Here is a 16,944-nt window from a genome sequence, read left to right as displayed (position 1 = left end):
CCATCACTGCATTTCACTACTGGTATTTCTTTGTACCAACACACATCTATAACTCAAACTACTTCTAAAGTGAAAAGAATGTATAGGATGACCAGCATGACCCAATTTTATTTGTGCAACGACCACATCAAAACTGAGTTTTTGAGTCAAGATCATCAAAAATGCTTTGCAACCGGCATTCTCACCTGCCACTGCACCTCAAGCTGTCCGTTCTTTCCAACTACAGTGACATTTCTGGGGTTACTGATGGGCCTGCCAGGAGGGGTGTAGTACACACCAGTCGTCTCCCCCGGTTGGGACCGCCCCATCCCGTTGACCGCCGTGACCCGGAACTGATAGCTGATGTAAGGGAAGAGGGTGACCCGTGCCGTGGTCTCGTTGCCGGGTACAGAGGTCAACATTGACCAACTATTGTGGGAATACGGTGTCTGTGTCTCAACTTCAAATCGCTCGATGTGGTCCTCGGGGTCCATTGACCATGACAGCTGGACGTCCAGGGGCGAGGACAGAGATGTAAGGGTCACTTCTCTTGGGGCATTAGGCATCCTCTCTGGGAAAAAGGAGATTGAAATCATAGCAACACAGCAAATAAGCCAAGTAAATTGCAAGGTTGCAGTAATGGAGACTCAAACTGAACATATTTCTGGATCAGTGCAGAGTACACATTTTGCTTTTTTGCCGCAGTCAAGTAGTCATCAGAATGGGATCTTACACTGACACACTTCATAATATCAGCAAAACAACCTGGTCAATGGTTTCCTTGAAATTTTCAGCATGATTCAGCCATAGTCGACTACTTTCTACTGAAATAGGTTTTTGAAACCATCACCTCAGGTATGTTTTATGCCACATTAAGAAAGTCAACTTACCAATGATGACTTCAGTCGTTGTGGCTGTGGTTGTCGTGGTTACAGTTGTTACCGGAGGTGTTGTGGTTGACTTGAGTGTTGTCGTGGGTGGCTTAGATGTTGTAGTGGGTGGTTTTGGAGTTGTCTGTTCCCCAATGCAAACTCCCTGAAATATCAACATGTTGCCTCAATGCATTTATCGATGCACAACAATGATTCTTGTGAAAGCCACTTACTGCATGTCTCCAATAACCGTGCTAATCGTTTGACACTTTTTTTTTTTTCAAATCAATCACATATTCACAATGCTTTTGAGGTACAAATTGACAGTGGGGATAAGATAAAAGCTGGTGAACAAATGGCTATGCTCATAAAAAAAAAAAATACTTCTCAGAATCATATACGATGGTGTTACGTAATTCAAGTGTTTAAGTAATCTCCTTCAGAGACAAGCCAAAAATCATCTAAACTGCTCCAAAACCAAATCTCGGACAAAACTTACCTCATCATCAGCATAAGATGTGAAAACACTGCTACTACAATTTATTTTATACGCACATAAGTAGAGAATAAAAACAATAAGAACACTAACTCCACGGCTGGATTACTCCAGAGGGCACAACAAGACATCCCCCCCCCCCCCCCCCCCCCCCCCCCCCCCGTCAGATGCCTCTGTCATATCATAGACTAATGACCAGACTTAACACACTGAAAAGGAAAATAGTGTGGTATGTCTTCACTGACCTGGCTGCAAACACCACCATCTCCACATGGCAGGTTGTCTTGTAGAGGGGTTGGGCTTCCATTGGTGGAGCTACTGTACGGTTTGCATTCACTGTTGTACAAACAGCATTGCAGGCAAGAGGTGCCCACTGTATTCAAGAGCCATAAAAAGAGTCATGAATATGCATAAGATCTTGTTCTACTCATGAATATTTATGATCTACCATAAGGCTCTTGGGATAGAAAGACAATGTTGTATTTGGAAAGCTGGCAAGCATTACTGAATGATGGTGTAATTCTACAATTAACATATTTATCAGATTGCAGATTATCCCTCTTATCTAAACTAGAGTATTCAACTCCTGTAAAAACATTTGGCAGTCGTGTTTCAGTTTGATTTAAAGGCTTCTTCAATGATGCAATACTCTGTATTTGACCATAACAATATGCTTTGCAACATTCTGACTCCCAGTGACATCTCACAAAACACAATCACACACCTACACAAGCAAGAAGAACCATAGGTACATGACAAAGAGTAATGATTCAAGACTAGCTCAGATATCTCACCTTCCAAACACTGGCAAGACTCGAGTCCATACAGCTCACAGAATGGGCGGCATTCTCCATCCAAACACTGACCACTAGGACAAAAGAAACATATAAACAAAAAATAATTATTTCACTTCATGACTTCAACGAATCATTCTGAAACAGTTTTGTATTAGATATTTGTTTGCATTTTAAAGGAGGCAAAATATAATCTAACACTAATTGAAGCACTTTATGAAAGGTAATGTGCTAAATCTGAATTTATTTGTTTTTGGTATTGATGTAAGTGTATTTCTTGTGCTGTATCAAGTTCAGTTTTGTTTTCTTTCTTTTTTTATTTCTATATGCCACATCGTTAGAAGACAAAACGTCTGATTGAAATGTTTTTCTCATGAGAGCATTTAATTGTACATCATCTACTTTGATTCATTACCCTTCAGCAGAGGTCCGATTATTTGACTAGGTTTTCTTCTGCTGTTGGTTCATTCTGCTTCTTTACAGGACGTTGTAAAAGATCTTTCTATACTTTTTCTTTTAATAATGCTTCTTCATCAAACTGGAATGGTCTCTTTCAGTTGGATAATCAGAGAAATTTCCTATGCTCCTTGAGCGTACATCTGTGGGTTTGTGATGGAAAATGTCTTCCCACGGTCATAAGAAAAATAAAAATCCCCCACCCATTTCTGCAAGGGCTTCCATCAGGCATTTGAAGTGGGGCAGGGCACTCTGGTAGCGAGCCGCTGCAGTACGCTGCCAGCCGACATTCCGAGTGTTCCTCGGGGACGTCTTCGCAGAGCACGGTGTGAGGTAGGAGCTGACAGTTGTTACAGCAGGCTGACTCCTCCCTTTAAAGTAGGTACATGCATGTAATGAGATGAGGAATACAGGCAATATAGTGATGACGACTTGTAAGATACAACTGCCCTGTGACAACCTCTCTCCAAAACCTCTACACTGTGAATGAGATTATTTATACAATCATTCTGTATCTCATGCCATCTCAACTTCAGACATACTTCCATTTCCTAACATTCTTGGAAACTTCTTCCTGTTAAGACATTCCTCATGTTCTGTACAGTATCTCTTCCTTCAGATGAAAATCTCATGTTCTTATTCAAGCTTTAAAAATTGTGATTTGCATCATAAGGTTTTCATTGCATGTTTTACCAACCAGACAATGTATGAATATCAATTAATTACTAAATGATCGAATTTCTTTCTGCAACCACTTTTTGTATGGGTATGAAAATTTGAAACACTGCCACAAGGCAGATATCAATGAACTTGTGGTCAAGCTTGACCTTGTGCAAAATCTGCAAAACCATTTGCTTGACCAACCTGACAGCTTGGGTACAATCTATGCCATTACAAGAACAATTACCTGCACTCTATGTCTGGCCGCCAATGGCAGTCTGCTCCACAGCAAGGGTCTGGGCTGGAGGCATTATGCGGGCCTGGATCGCAATCTTCTTCTGGGTCTACATTGCCATTGCCACACAATTGAGGGGGTTCTAAAAGTAAGCCAAATTATGGATAGATTTCGTGGATTAAACACAATGCATACAACCCTTCTGAAATTCTCTTTATAGTGGTGACACTTAATCCATGTAAATCATGTCTTTATCCAGCTTAATGAAGAGCTCAATGTGTCATATCCTATTCAGTCAACTGCCATAAAACTGGACTAAACTCACTTATTAAACTATTTGAATTCTTTGATGCCTTATTCAAACCTCATTTGTACAGACAATCCTAAGTAGTGTTTCTGAATTTGAAGAGGAATTGAAACTAAACACAAAACAAGAGAAGGTAATACCTGTAACTTTGACATAGGCAGATGTAGACACCCTGTCCAAATCGGTCTGAGCAACACATGTATACATCCCCTCATCATCCTCTGTTACCATGGCGATATAGATGGATCCATCAGCTCCATCAATCAGTCTCTGGTGTGTGGGCGTCTCCCACGTAATGGTCGTCTTCAAGTCGGGGTCAGGGGTCACCACGCAGGGGAGGAATACGGGTTCACCAACCGTTATGGTGACATTGCTGGGACTGGCTGCAAACCGTGTTCGCCCTTATGGAAAAATATCACACACAGATACACGCATATGTCTTGAGAAAGACGAATTTGGGTGGATTGATTCATAAAAGTAATAAAAGAACAAAGCAGAGATGTAACAGGAATCAGGATGAAAATGAAAGTTCCATTTCCCAACAAAAACATACATTTTACATGAAGAACAGAAATCCTTCGCGACTCTTGGGAAATACATGTTAGGGAAGGCAAAAAAAACAACAACTTATTTTTTATTGTGAATCAATGAAAATCACAACTATAGGACTACATCTTGCAGAGACAAGACAGTCATGTGCAGGAGTATTCAAGAGATAATGAATACATGCTTCTCAAGATGATGTATCTATCATGCAGTTGTAATGGTTTCTCATAGTCTCCTCGCATTCCATATTCAAATGCCTATACATATCACATTTTGAGTGCATTTGGACTTTCTGTGACATATTAATCTCTCTAGTCAGATTGAAAAGAATTTTAACCCAGTCCACCTCCATCTTTAGAAAGAGTAGGCAGGTCAATTCACTAACAGACATTATGACACTTACTTCTAACAAACAGCTGTGTCCTCTTGGTCTCATAGCCATATTTGTTGTCCACCACACATGTGTAGTCTCCCTCATCAGACTCCGTGGTGTCACAAATGGTCAGCGAACCATCGGACCGTACCTTCAGACGGTCTGTCTGTACAATCTGCAGGTAAAACGCACTTCAGGCATTATACAAAATCTTGGAATGATACAAGATTGTCACAGCAATTCAAAACAGTTGAGGTCATTGCAACAGCAACAATAATGACAACCACACTTTAAGGCACTTACAATGATCAAGATCATTCATAATTAATCATGCCACTACTTTGTTCGCATATTCAGGTGTGTTGCATTATAAATACAATTACACATTCTATTTCATGAACTAAATCACCTCTTAATTTCAATGTCCATGGAAGTATAACAAATTACAATTTCCTTAGCACTCCTTAATTATTACCAGTATGTATAAATAATCATATTTTCATTGCCACAAAGTACAATGCGGGTCATATACATGGCAATTTTTACATTCTTATTTCTCATCCAGGTATTAACATCTTTAAGCTTGGCTCTACTGGCTCTTCATGCTCATTATACTATGCTTCACTGGCTAAGTTACCTCTTCATTTTCATCCCCAACCCATGTGATAGTAGGCTTAGGTGCTCCAAGAGCCCGACACGGTAGCCTGATGCTCTCCCCTTCCAGCACGACCATCTCCCCCGGTGGAGCCTCACGGAACGTCGCTGCCAAGGCTGGACAAATAATAATAATGATAATAATAGACATTTTTACCGTGCTTAAAAGTTTCTGAGTGCATTACATGCATCATAATTTTACCAAAACATATATAAACAGATGTGGACACGGGTTGCAGACAGACAGTTAAGTTTGTTTCTGCTTTTACTCTTGCATCAAAGTTCTTAAATGCTTATCCTTTCAAATCCTGGGGACAGTCGCTGTTAAAATTATCCTCTTGTTTTAAAGGAGAATGAATCCCAAATATTAATGTGAATTGCGGGAAAAGAGCAAAATTAGTAGAATGCATCACAGAAGTTTGGACTATCTATTCAAAAGTTCAAAATTCTTAAATGTTTTGGTGCAGTCATCACTGGATAACATCATTGTAGCATTTCCAAGACACATCACTTTTTTACAACTTAAACAGGATGAGGTATTGCTTAGAGGGAACATATTTGTCATCAGATATTCATACAGAAAAGAAACTTTGTATATAATTAAGCTTACTGAAGGAGGGGAAGGCATTGATTTTGACTTACAAAGAAAAAAGAAGCCATGGACACTGCATAACACTTTTTGCAGTCAATGAATTTCTTTCATGTATAAATGAGCATTCAACAGCAGTGTCTGCAATGAATGTATAGAACATAGTACTCATGTGCAGTCTAAGCTTGCTTCGGGCATCCATGAATACCCATGTACATATGTACCCATGTACAGTGTACATATGTAGATGTTTGTGATGTTAAGTCTAATACAGTACTGAACTTTGTACAGCTTAGTCTTTATACTAGACGACCTCTTCTAATCAGGACGGTCACTGAATAAACAGGACAGAGGACTTTCAAATCATCCCAATTAAACAGTGGTGGGTGCTTATTACATACCAGCGAATTTACTATTCTAAATACGATAAACTCCACAAAAAAGGAATTCTGAATATTGTACTAACAAAATATGGGTGAGGAAAAAAAATGAAATTACAGGATACCAAGTACAAGAAGGTGGGCATTGCTGATGATGGAGCCATACTGGTTACTGGCCACACACTGTACACCCATTGACCTGTCTACATCGGCCGTCTCATTCATCTGTAGCTGACCGTCAGTGATGTGCAGTTTAAGAGACTCACCTGGAAGGTGGGAGGAATGAAAGTAATGTTCTGTCATCATTGATAGCTCAGGAAGTGAGTATTCATTCTGCTCTATACATAAAGCAATGAATTGCCACGAACTTAACTCCTCTCTATATTCAGCACTCCACATGAACTTTTCTTTCTGACTTTTTTATGTTTGTGTGTTTCTTCTTATTTTCCTCTTTTCCTAGCCTTGTCAGCAAAGACACTTGAAAAGTTAAGTTGGTTTTTTTTTTCTAATAGTCAATGTTTATGTTTCAGTCTCAGACATGTCACATACACATCAAACTGTCTTACCACTATTAAAGTGCACACTTAATTGTTCAAAGAAACTCTGAATTCTATGTGTCTTGTAAAGTATGTTCTGAGAAAAGTATTACCTTAGTACACTGTTGTCATTGCATTTTTCCCTTATCTTATGTATCATTAATCAGGTTTCATTGTGTTATACCCTCTCTTGAACTATTCCAACTGTCTTTTGTCAACATTTAAGGGAGTGTCAGATAAACATCAAACCTTCAGTATCATTTTGTTAATGCAATATATCAGACAAAATAGCAAAGCATGTCATGAGTACATGTGGCTAAAAAGACTTTGGTGAAATGCATGAACCCGTTGAGGACAAGTCCCAATTATACTCGGGCATGTGTCTATGGGAAATGCTTGCTGTAGTAAAATCAGTCTGTCCGAAACGGGTTAATGGCCAAACAAATTATGACTTCCACATGACCTGCATGTAAATGTGGAATAAAAGTGTGAGACTACAAGAAGATTGATTTAACACTGATGTCTCATCAGCTGTCTTTTATGTACATCTGACACTAAACAAGGCTCAGAAAATACATCTCCTCCCAAACTTTGTTTCCAAACTTTGTTTGCAAAACCCATATTTTCTTCTATGGAATGAAAATTAAGTGAAGACAGAAATATAGACACAAATGAAAGAACTCACTGAGTTCCTCTGCTGGTTGATTATTAATGTACCATTCCATGACAGGGGCGGGGTCACCCCCAGCCTGGCAGGTAAAGACTGGTGACATTCCAACAGGTAGAGTTAGACTCTGGGGCTCGATGATCCAGAATGGGGCCGCTGTGCAATTAGAATGATATTTGATAAACAATTCCAGCTTTAATAGTTGAAAGCAAAAAGTTGCTAATAAAAATGTAAACATGAGAAAATACATCAATCAATCTTCTTCAAATCGTGTTATGACAGGAAAACATTAAATATCACTCCAATAGAAAAATCTCCTTTTCTCACTTCTTTTGCATCATGATACCATCAAAGTACTGTATATGAAGTAGGTCACAGGATTTTACTATTATCAATCACATATTAATATTTATTCGCTTAGCAAAGGCACCAGGTATTCTGCAGCATAAGATTAATCTCACATTTATACTTTGGAAAATGCAATATCTATCATGCAGCATAAAGGAAACTGTAGAGATGACAATGTTACATATCCTGCTACTGTTTCAGACATATGGATTAAACAGTGTGCAACCACTTAAGTGACAAAAGAGAAATTCCAAGTGATGTGAGCTGTGTTAAATGCGTATTGCAATTCTATACATTGAATTTTATGATACAAATTGTGGGATTTCAGGTGGCATTGACATCATGAAAATATTCTCTACCGGATGAGTTTAAAACTGACAGGAGAAGAAAACAATTCACACAGCATCTCTGGTATCATAAAATTTGCTTCAGCTCTGCAGGTAATTCGTTTGTTTGGCACTACCTCTGACAGTGAGAGTGACCGACGCCTCAATCCTGGGGCCCACTCCATTCTCCACGATGCACCGGTAGACACCGCTGTCCTCCACCTGTAAGGAAGTGATGATGAGCTCCTGGCCGAAGCTGGTGTGAGAGGACCGGTTGACTGGCAGCTCAGCATCCTCCCTTTCCCACCAGATCTGGGGCACTGGGCTGTGATGGGGAAAATATGATGGATTAACATCACTAGCTTTTCTCACCAAATTCTCCTATTTTTCACATTTCCCTGTGAATGAGATATTCTTTGAGTTCTTCCACATCAGTCTGTGTGTATCAGCAGTGCAGAATTGAAGAGTCAAAATAGAATATTCCCTTTAGAAAGAGCACAAAAGGTATATTATATATTAGAGAGAAAAAAAAAACACTCAAACAAAATAAGCAATGGTGCTCTTCCTTTTATCTCCCCTAACTTTTTCCCTGTATCTCTCTCTCTTTACTTTTGTCTGATAAAATAGCTCATATTGCATCATATTCACTAAAAAAGTAAGTGCCAGTATTCAAACTTTTAGGCTTTGAACTACAGCTCAGCATTTACCATGTTGTACATTGCAGCATTACTCAAAATAATTGCAATGTATGAAATACCAGCATACCTATTTGAAATAAACTGCTTCCAAAACTATTCCTCAAAATGTGTTATTTTGGAGTACTTTCACTCTTGTGTTCTTGACCATCAAATGAGTCCACCATTGTAGTACCCTCTCTAGTGCATAGTGATGCTCAAGTCATTTCAACATATTATGCCAATATTAAAGACATGGTTACAACTGATATACACGAAGATGAGCAATTCATTGCAGTGATTCTATTAAAAGACAGCCAGCAGAGGAGTCACATGGTGAGGTATTGATGAACCTAGTCTTACTTGCCAGCAGCCAGGCACTTGAAGTTGACTTGCTCTCCTTGAAGACCAACTTGGTTTTCTTCAGGGGTAGAGACAAAGGCTGGGGGTGCAGAACGTTCTGTCAGAGAGATACAGAATATTTTTAACCCACTGGAAACTAATCACGAGTATACTCAGGCAGGTGTCTATGGGAAATACGTGTTGTAGCAAAATCAGCCCATCCTCAATGGGTTAATGCAAAGAGGAAAAATCCTTTCACACATATCTACCTAACCACAAAACAAAGATTGCTACTGATTAGACAAACTGACCTTCACATATAAACTTGAGTGTCAATACTGTTTATTACCTTGGCATTAAAGTTAAGTACTTACAAAGACATTTTGAGTGCCCAATATCTTCTTTTCTATAGTTGACAGTAAAAATGTTTTTATTGATGAATGTTTCTCTCCACAACTGACAGCAATTTTCCAGATGCTGACAATCAAAACAACAATAGGGTATACAAGAACAGAATTTACAATGAAGTTATGTCAGACTTTAAATCATATTAAAGGATTTAGAGGCAGAGCAATCGCTTCTGTTTGACATCTGCATCCAGCCTAGATGAGCTTGAGAGTAAAGAATGTTGTATTATTCCCACTAAAACAACATCTGCATTACACATCTAACATGACCAATATGTGCAAGAAAAAAAATTGACATGACACTAATTTGATGATAAAGGAATAACCTTAATCATTATTGATGAAGACGTACAAGTTGATAAATCTCTGTCATACAACCTTCAGAAAATAAACATGGCATTTCACCCAAGTTCACAGGAGTCACACTGATTGCCAAATAAAAATCATTTGAGACAGTAAAGCAGATGCTTGCTGGACAAAGCAAAAGTAATTCTCTTATTTAGTAAACAACAATGCAATGCACAATATTTTGCGGAAAGTGTGGAAAGATGATATTGTGTAGAGATGTGTATTCATAGCATCTCACGTTTGACGATGAGGTTGATGCGTGGTGATTCAATCTTCAGCTCCATCACCTCGTTGACCACGATGCAGTGGTAGAGGCCCGTGTCTTGCTCCTCCGCCGCAGCAATCACCAGGTTGCCCTTGGAATCCTGAGAGACACGCCGGCTGTGTCTGATGGGGTCTCCCGAGCTATTCAGCGCCCAGGAGACCAGGGGAGGCGGCACGCTGAGTGGAGGGTTGCAGGCGAGGATAACAATGTCACCCACGTGAACCTCTCGGAGGGTACCAGGACTCGTCGCAAAACGTCCCAGTGCTGGGCAACAAAGAATGTGTCAATCATATCCAAATCATCTTAACAAAATGGATAAAAATAGCTTGCCTGATATGAATTGCGATGAGTCAGACAAAAATATGACCACTGGTAATCTGCTATGACTATTTGAACATCACACATCCAGAGAAGAGCAAATAAAAAATCGTAAACATACAAATTTATTCCATTTAATGATTTCCTACATCACATTGTTTTCATTGCATTCAGGAGGTCCAATCAGGAGGCCATTGGTTCGAGTCTCACCAAAGTATGTATGCCCATGATTTTTTTTATCATGGTTTCTACTAAAACACTGAATACTAGTAATCAGTGTTTATTAATGTCGACGTAGGGCAATTTGTCAATCACTTGCAGTTTTAAACATTTTCTAATTTCAGCCTGTGTGAATCAATACATTTGATTTTAAGAATTTGCTAACCAGAGTGGTATAGTTCTCAGTAAAGGTGGATCTCCTGAGTGTACAGCCATGAGTAATTTAACCATGTAGACGACTAATTTAACCATGTAGAGGACTAAAATGTTATGTAATAAAGTTGAGACTGATGGATGTTTACATTCCTTAATCACAAAAAACAACAACATTACAATCAAGATTTGAAACAAGAAAGATCATTAGTACATTCAAATCTTAGTTAGATCATTCACTTCACCTGCCCTCATGACAGATGTCTTGGATGACACAACTGTTGTGTAGATGGTTGACACAAGACATTGGTAGGTTCCTACATCTCCCCAGTCAGGGAACTGGATGGTCAGGTTGCCATGGTGATGGATCATCCTAGGATCACTCTGGATGTCCATCTCTTCCCCATCCTTCAGCCAGGTGTAGCTGTGAGAGAGGGGAACAAGCTGGAGGTCAGTCCAGTGGCAAGTTGGTGAGGTTCTGACCATTGACAGTATCATGTCATTCAAATCATAGCACCTTTCATTGATTGCATGGTCACTTTAACTCACCTCATGACTGGTGGTCCGGAAGCCTCACAATTCAGGTTGAGGGGTTTCCCTGAGACGATGTAGATCTCTGGGTCCGGCTGGATGATGAATGTTGGCTGAGTGTCCAGTTCCTCGATGCCAAGCCTCTGGAAGATCTCACTGACACTGGCGTGATCTCCAAGCAATATTGAGCCTTGGGGGATTCCTACTGAGCTGTCAACACAAGCTTGGGTGCTGTTAAAGCTCCCTTGGGATTGCAGATGAGCGTTTTCCCCTGGTGAGTTCAAGTTAGAACCAGATGTCACTGAGCTGATGTTGGCCTGGAGGTACAAGACCTCCTTCTGGAGAAGCCCAACAGATGCAGCTCCAAGTTGAGTTTTATTCCCTGTGGCTGCTGCAGAGGTTGGGTGTGGCTCTTGTGTCGGTGGGCGGCGTGGCACGGTCGACTCCAACATGGCCGCTCTGGTGGCCGGGACACCCCTTGTGATCTCATCAATCAACTGCAGATATATATCTCCATCTTCCGCCGCTGAGCCAAGCGGTTCACCACCAGGTAGCTCCAAGTTGGGGAATGCTCCTGGCTGGGGGTCATCACCACCACCACCGGGCTGGATAACCTCTCCAGTGCTGATGGCATTGAACTGCTCCTCTGTGGCCTCAGCGATGCGAGAGGAAGCTGGAACAGGTGGAGGCAGCTCCTGAGGGGGCAGCGAACCAACATCTGCACCTGCTTGCTGATCCTGCCCCTGAAGCCCCAGGGCCAGCATGGGGGCAGTGATGACTTCTGCAGAGGCGAGGCTCTGACTCGAGTGCCGGGCACAGTCGGGAGTCCTTTGACACTCCGTGGATACGCAGCAAACATCCTTACATTCCTGGTCAAATGGATGAAAATCAGTCATATCATCACATGGCCACATTTTGAACTCAGCACTCATCTTCCACTGAAGAGAATGCAAGACACTGTCAGTACATCAATAACATGCTTACTCAGTGGTGATAGATCCAAATTACATCAACTATGACTTCAACTCTGAAGACTTAACATAATCGTAAAAACTTTTAAAAAACACACACACAGGAGAGGCTGTTTGTTTCATACAGTCACTCAATTATGATCTTTTATTCGTATACCTCTCTCTGAAGTGAGGTTCTCTTTTACAACTAAAAAAGCACTCTGAGAGCAGACCTCCGCCAAGCAGTTACTTTCCACCCATGATCTTGCTCTTCCCAAAGAGATTTTTTCTCCTCTCTACCATTGGGGAAAAGCTCTTTGGGCTCTCTCATAGAGACCAGTGATTTCCACCCATAGGTCTACATGCTGAAAAATTGCCCGATTTCCCAATAAAGAAGCCTTTGTTACGTCATAAACCCTCAGCTGCATAGCGCGCACCTCGTCCTAGCAGAAACTAGAGCACGCGCTTTAGTGCGTGCATGCAAACCTCAAATATGCGCAGCCTGAACTCCCAAGTTCATTGACCCTACTTGCGAAAATATAAAAAATCCTTCATAAATTCCCCAAAAATTCTCGGATCACTACCAAAAGTTAATCGTTTGTTACTTGTGTCATTCTCAACCTTTCCTGCAAGTTTCATCCCAATTATTTTGCACACGGACAAAGGAACGAACGAACGAACGAACTAACTAACTAACAAACAAACCAATGGTAACGAAAACATAACCTCCCCCTTTGGCGGAGGTAATAAAAAGGTAAAACAGGGTAAACTTCTTTTATTTGAAGGTCAATTTGACTTTTCTATTCATAAGCTGTATGTCCCACATTAAAGTTCTGCTGTAGAGCTGCCACCAAATCCATCCATGGTGCAGTAATTGAGATTTGTCAGTTCCTCACCTGTGGCTCACCACAGTCGCACTGCTCCCCTGCTTCCAGCAGACCGTTGCCACACAGCGGTCCCAAAGGGATGGAGGGGAGATTGTTCAGGCAGTTGAAATATCCCATGGAGATGTGACTGGACAGAAGCTCCCTGGAGCAGGTCGAAAACTTGGTTGGAGGTGGTACCCTTGTTATAGTGAAAAAAAAAAACACAACCAAGGAATGCTAACACAATGATCAGCGCATCATTTCAACCACGTTTACCAATGAATAGTTTGACACTCTATGAGTGACTGACATAACTCCAAAACTGTTACTCTTTTATGTAGCACATAAAGATGTTATCAAATATAGTCCTTGTTTAAGTCTTTTACATGATCACATGACCCAACATGGATTATCTTTGAAAATCAGGAGTCATAAAATGTTTCAGAACTTCTCCAACATGTGCAGCAGAGTCCAAGCAGACTGGGTTTACACCAAGTTCCTCGATGAAGAACATTTGCAGTATATTTTACTATATACTGTACCAACAAAATTATATGTAGTCTTACAAGAGAATCTCTGCAAGGCCCGCTCTAAGTATTACGTCATGTTTAAGTATGTATAATGAAGTTAGGATATAGGTTTGCTGAAGGATTATACCTCTTCCCTATATCCATGACGCAGTGGTTGGTAGGATCACTGCATGCACACTCAGGCGTGTCATGCCTTAGTCCCAGTGTATGACCAATGCTGTGGGCTGCATCGTAGGCAAGCAGGAGTTCATCTTCTTCATTGTCCTTTGATAAAAACACATACAAGGAAACAAGCAAACAAAAAAGCAACATTCGGAATCAACCCTTTTATTTTCAGCGACAAGAATACAGATAATTCCGCATTTTCATTTGTGTGATGACTGAAAACTGTGGTAAAGATGCCCTACATTCCTATCTAAACAATTTAATGATTGAATGGATACATATACAATAACTTTCGGAAGTGACACTCTGACCTCATTTCCGATTTCTAGATGTTTCACACATGTATGGATGCACCGATGTAGGACAAAGTCTCAAGCAAACATTGCAGTATCAAAGAAAAGACAAACTAACTCACATCTCTCATTGAGCAAGCAAGAAGCCATTAGATTTGCCTATCCAGAACAAGAATCGACAACTGAGTTGCAAAGACGTGAGTTCCACTTTGGAGAGAGAGTGAGAGAGAGGGGGAGAACAAATCTTAATTTCATGCTTTACCTCTAAAACTGCACCTGAAAATGATGTGGAGCACATTTCTCCATGGTAGGCGTAGGCCTTCATGTTCTTGTAAAAGAAGCTGGTGCCCCTGTAGAAAAAAAAAAATGAAAGAAGAAGAAGCTATACTAATGAGTAAGGCACTGAGGAATAATTATCTCATTCTGGTCTAAGCTTGCATTGACAGCTGACTTTTATAACATCTAGACTTGAAGAAATATCAATGTTCAGATAAACACCTTACACCAATGTCCTTATCTCACTGACCCTTTTACAGGCCGAAATACCTAACTTACAATGATCATCAATAGCTTCTTGAGAATTCTTGGTTTTATCATTGCTAGGCTAGAGGAGTAAAAAGTAGTATCAGTTACTATCTTTAACTTTTGGCAGATAACCACTGGGATATTTTTTTTTAATGCGTTTTATCCGAATTATTGATGCAACTTCATTTCTGAAGGCTTCCATAATTTTAACCCATTGAGGACGGACTGATTTTGCTACAACAACACATTTCCCTTAGACACTCGCCAGAGTATACTCGGGACTCGTCCTCAACGGTTTAAAGGGGACCTATCCTACTCTTTTTTGTTTTACTGCTTAGAACAGATGTGCATCTGAATTTTGGAGTTTGAATTCAAGTTTATATATGACTTCAATCTGCAGGCAGAAATACCAGCTAGAACAAGGAGAAATAGAAACAAACTATTGTGGGAGAAATGAATGTAATAATAATGGTTGGATTCTAAAGATCATTAATTCTTTTCTGAAGCAACAAAATTTGGCTTATATTTGATGAAATGCAAAAGAGAAACATGTGACAGTTGTTCCAGATTTTAGACCAAGTCTATGGAATCAATATGAACTCCTTGAATGAAGAGTGATAAGAGTACGGGGAAAAAAAAACCAGGTTTTTTGGAGTCTGTGTCAGAATCAATTTAGGAGCTTAAGCCCTAAACACAAAAGATTCAACTGCATACTAACATACGTCAAACTGAATTATATCACTTACAAGGTTTGTAACAACACACTCGTGACATCATCAATTACATCACTCACATGTTGTGGAAATAAAGTGGATACCGTGTCCTTCTGTTAATGCATCTTGGATTAATTGGAGGGGTTATCAGGAAAGCTCAATTTCTAGTCAATTAACCATGCCTCAGGCCACACATCCTTTAGAAATCAGGCTAAATTTGCTTTGACGATGATCACAAAAGCCACTGAAACAATACCCTCCATTACAGAAATACAGAGAAGTTTCCTGTTAAGAGCAACTGAACACAAACAGGCCTTCAGTTCAGATTTATATCTATTCTGCTCAAACAATGTGTGACATAATGGACGAATCTGGTTCACCAGCCCTCCCTTTGCTATATCAAAAACCTTACACAGCAAGGCTGACCTATCCTACAAGTATTGGTTCTTTTTTTTTTTCTTTCATTTTTTTTTTTTTGGGGGGGGGAGGTGTGTGTGTGTGTGTGTGTGTGTGTGGGGGGGGGGGGTTATGGCATTGGATGGGACTTTAATCAACAGAAAATATTTTTTACCTACAAAGAGAATGATGTCTACGTACATGACATGTTTTGGGTATCAGTAATATAAATGATTGATGTTAAAAAGAATGGAAAACGGAGAATAGACAGAATAGAATCAAATGGAATGAATGGGAATTCTGAACAACATATGGTCAGTATGAATCTATTCCTTGTTTAAACCAAATATATAAATTACAGCATTTTGCTTTCAACAACTGGTTCTGAATTCCCTTCCCCTGTAGAAATGTTACAATAATGCTCATTCCATTTGAAATGCTCCCACTGGGAAGCATTTTTTGTTATTGAGATTGGAAAATGCTACAACACAGAAGTCTTGAGTAAGGTAAAATTTCTGTTAAAGAAAAAAAAAAAGAAACTATTCACCATCAAAATTCCCTAACAAACTTTTTATGTCAACACTCAAAATCATACACTACTGAAACATCCAAACTGGTTAGGATATGTGATCATTCTAGCTTGTGTCCCTAGGATATGGTGAGTTTGATTCATCGATGCTAGAGTGCAATACCCTGTCACCATAAATGAAACTGCTGCTAAAGATAGTTGTGCAACAAGGTTCAATGATCTTGATCGTGGACCAGTTTCTTGCAAAAATACCCTTGTGCTCTTTAAAAGAGTTCAGATTAATGGCGGATTGTACGCTGGTACGAGTCACATGATCTGCCGTGGATTTGTGCTCCACTAATCACCAATCAGGAAGCCCACCTGGAAAAGATTTGAGGCTTACGCTAGAGGAGGACACCAAGTTAATACCATAACATGACAGACAGGAGAGGCTTTCACACTGACAAAGAACTCGTTTGTAAACCTGTTTCACAACACATTTCACACCAGTCAATAAACTGTT

General features: G+C 40.0%; 1 protein-coding gene across 1 annotated transcript in view; it reads right to left on the bottom strand.

The window, feature by feature from the left end:
• Positions 1–16,944, bottom strand: part of LOC140245389 (uncharacterized) — a 50,623-nt gene that overhangs the window by 16,970 nt on the left and 16,709 nt on the right. Inside the window, exons 12-30 of the mRNA XM_072324969.1 lie at positions 14,542–14,629; positions 13,949–14,085; positions 13,322–13,490; positions 11,494–12,344; positions 11,190–11,368; positions 10,228–10,518; positions 9,256–9,352; positions 8,356–8,543; positions 7,563–7,700; positions 6,467–6,607; positions 5,356–5,489; positions 4,749–4,893; positions 3,940–4,200; positions 3,505–3,634; positions 2,801–2,968; positions 2,142–2,215; positions 1,593–1,720; positions 870–1,014; positions 186–550 (exon numbers count right to left, since the gene is read on the bottom strand). Of these exons, the coding sequence (XP_072181070.1) occupies positions 186–550; positions 870–1,014; positions 1,593–1,720; positions 2,142–2,215; positions 2,801–2,968; positions 3,505–3,634; positions 3,940–4,200; positions 4,749–4,893; positions 5,356–5,489; positions 6,467–6,607; positions 7,563–7,700; positions 8,356–8,543; positions 9,256–9,352; positions 10,228–10,518; positions 11,190–11,368; positions 11,494–12,344; positions 13,322–13,490; positions 13,949–14,085; positions 14,542–14,629 (3,829 nt within the window). The remainder of the gene's footprint in view (positions 1–185; positions 551–869; positions 1,015–1,592; positions 1,721–2,141; positions 2,216–2,800; positions 2,969–3,504; positions 3,635–3,939; positions 4,201–4,748; positions 4,894–5,355; positions 5,490–6,466; positions 6,608–7,562; positions 7,701–8,355; positions 8,544–9,255; positions 9,353–10,227; positions 10,519–11,189; positions 11,369–11,493; positions 12,345–13,321; positions 13,491–13,948; positions 14,086–14,541; positions 14,630–16,944) is intronic.

This window comes from Diadema setosum, chromosome 2 (assembly GCF_964275005.1).
Source record: "Diadema setosum chromosome 2, eeDiaSeto1, whole genome shotgun sequence".
Taxonomy (NCBI): Eukaryota; Metazoa; Echinodermata; class Echinoidea; order Diadematoida; family Diadematidae; genus Diadema; species Diadema setosum.
Note: the sequence above shows the minus strand (reverse complement) of the source record. Positions and strands in the feature narration are given on the sequence as shown.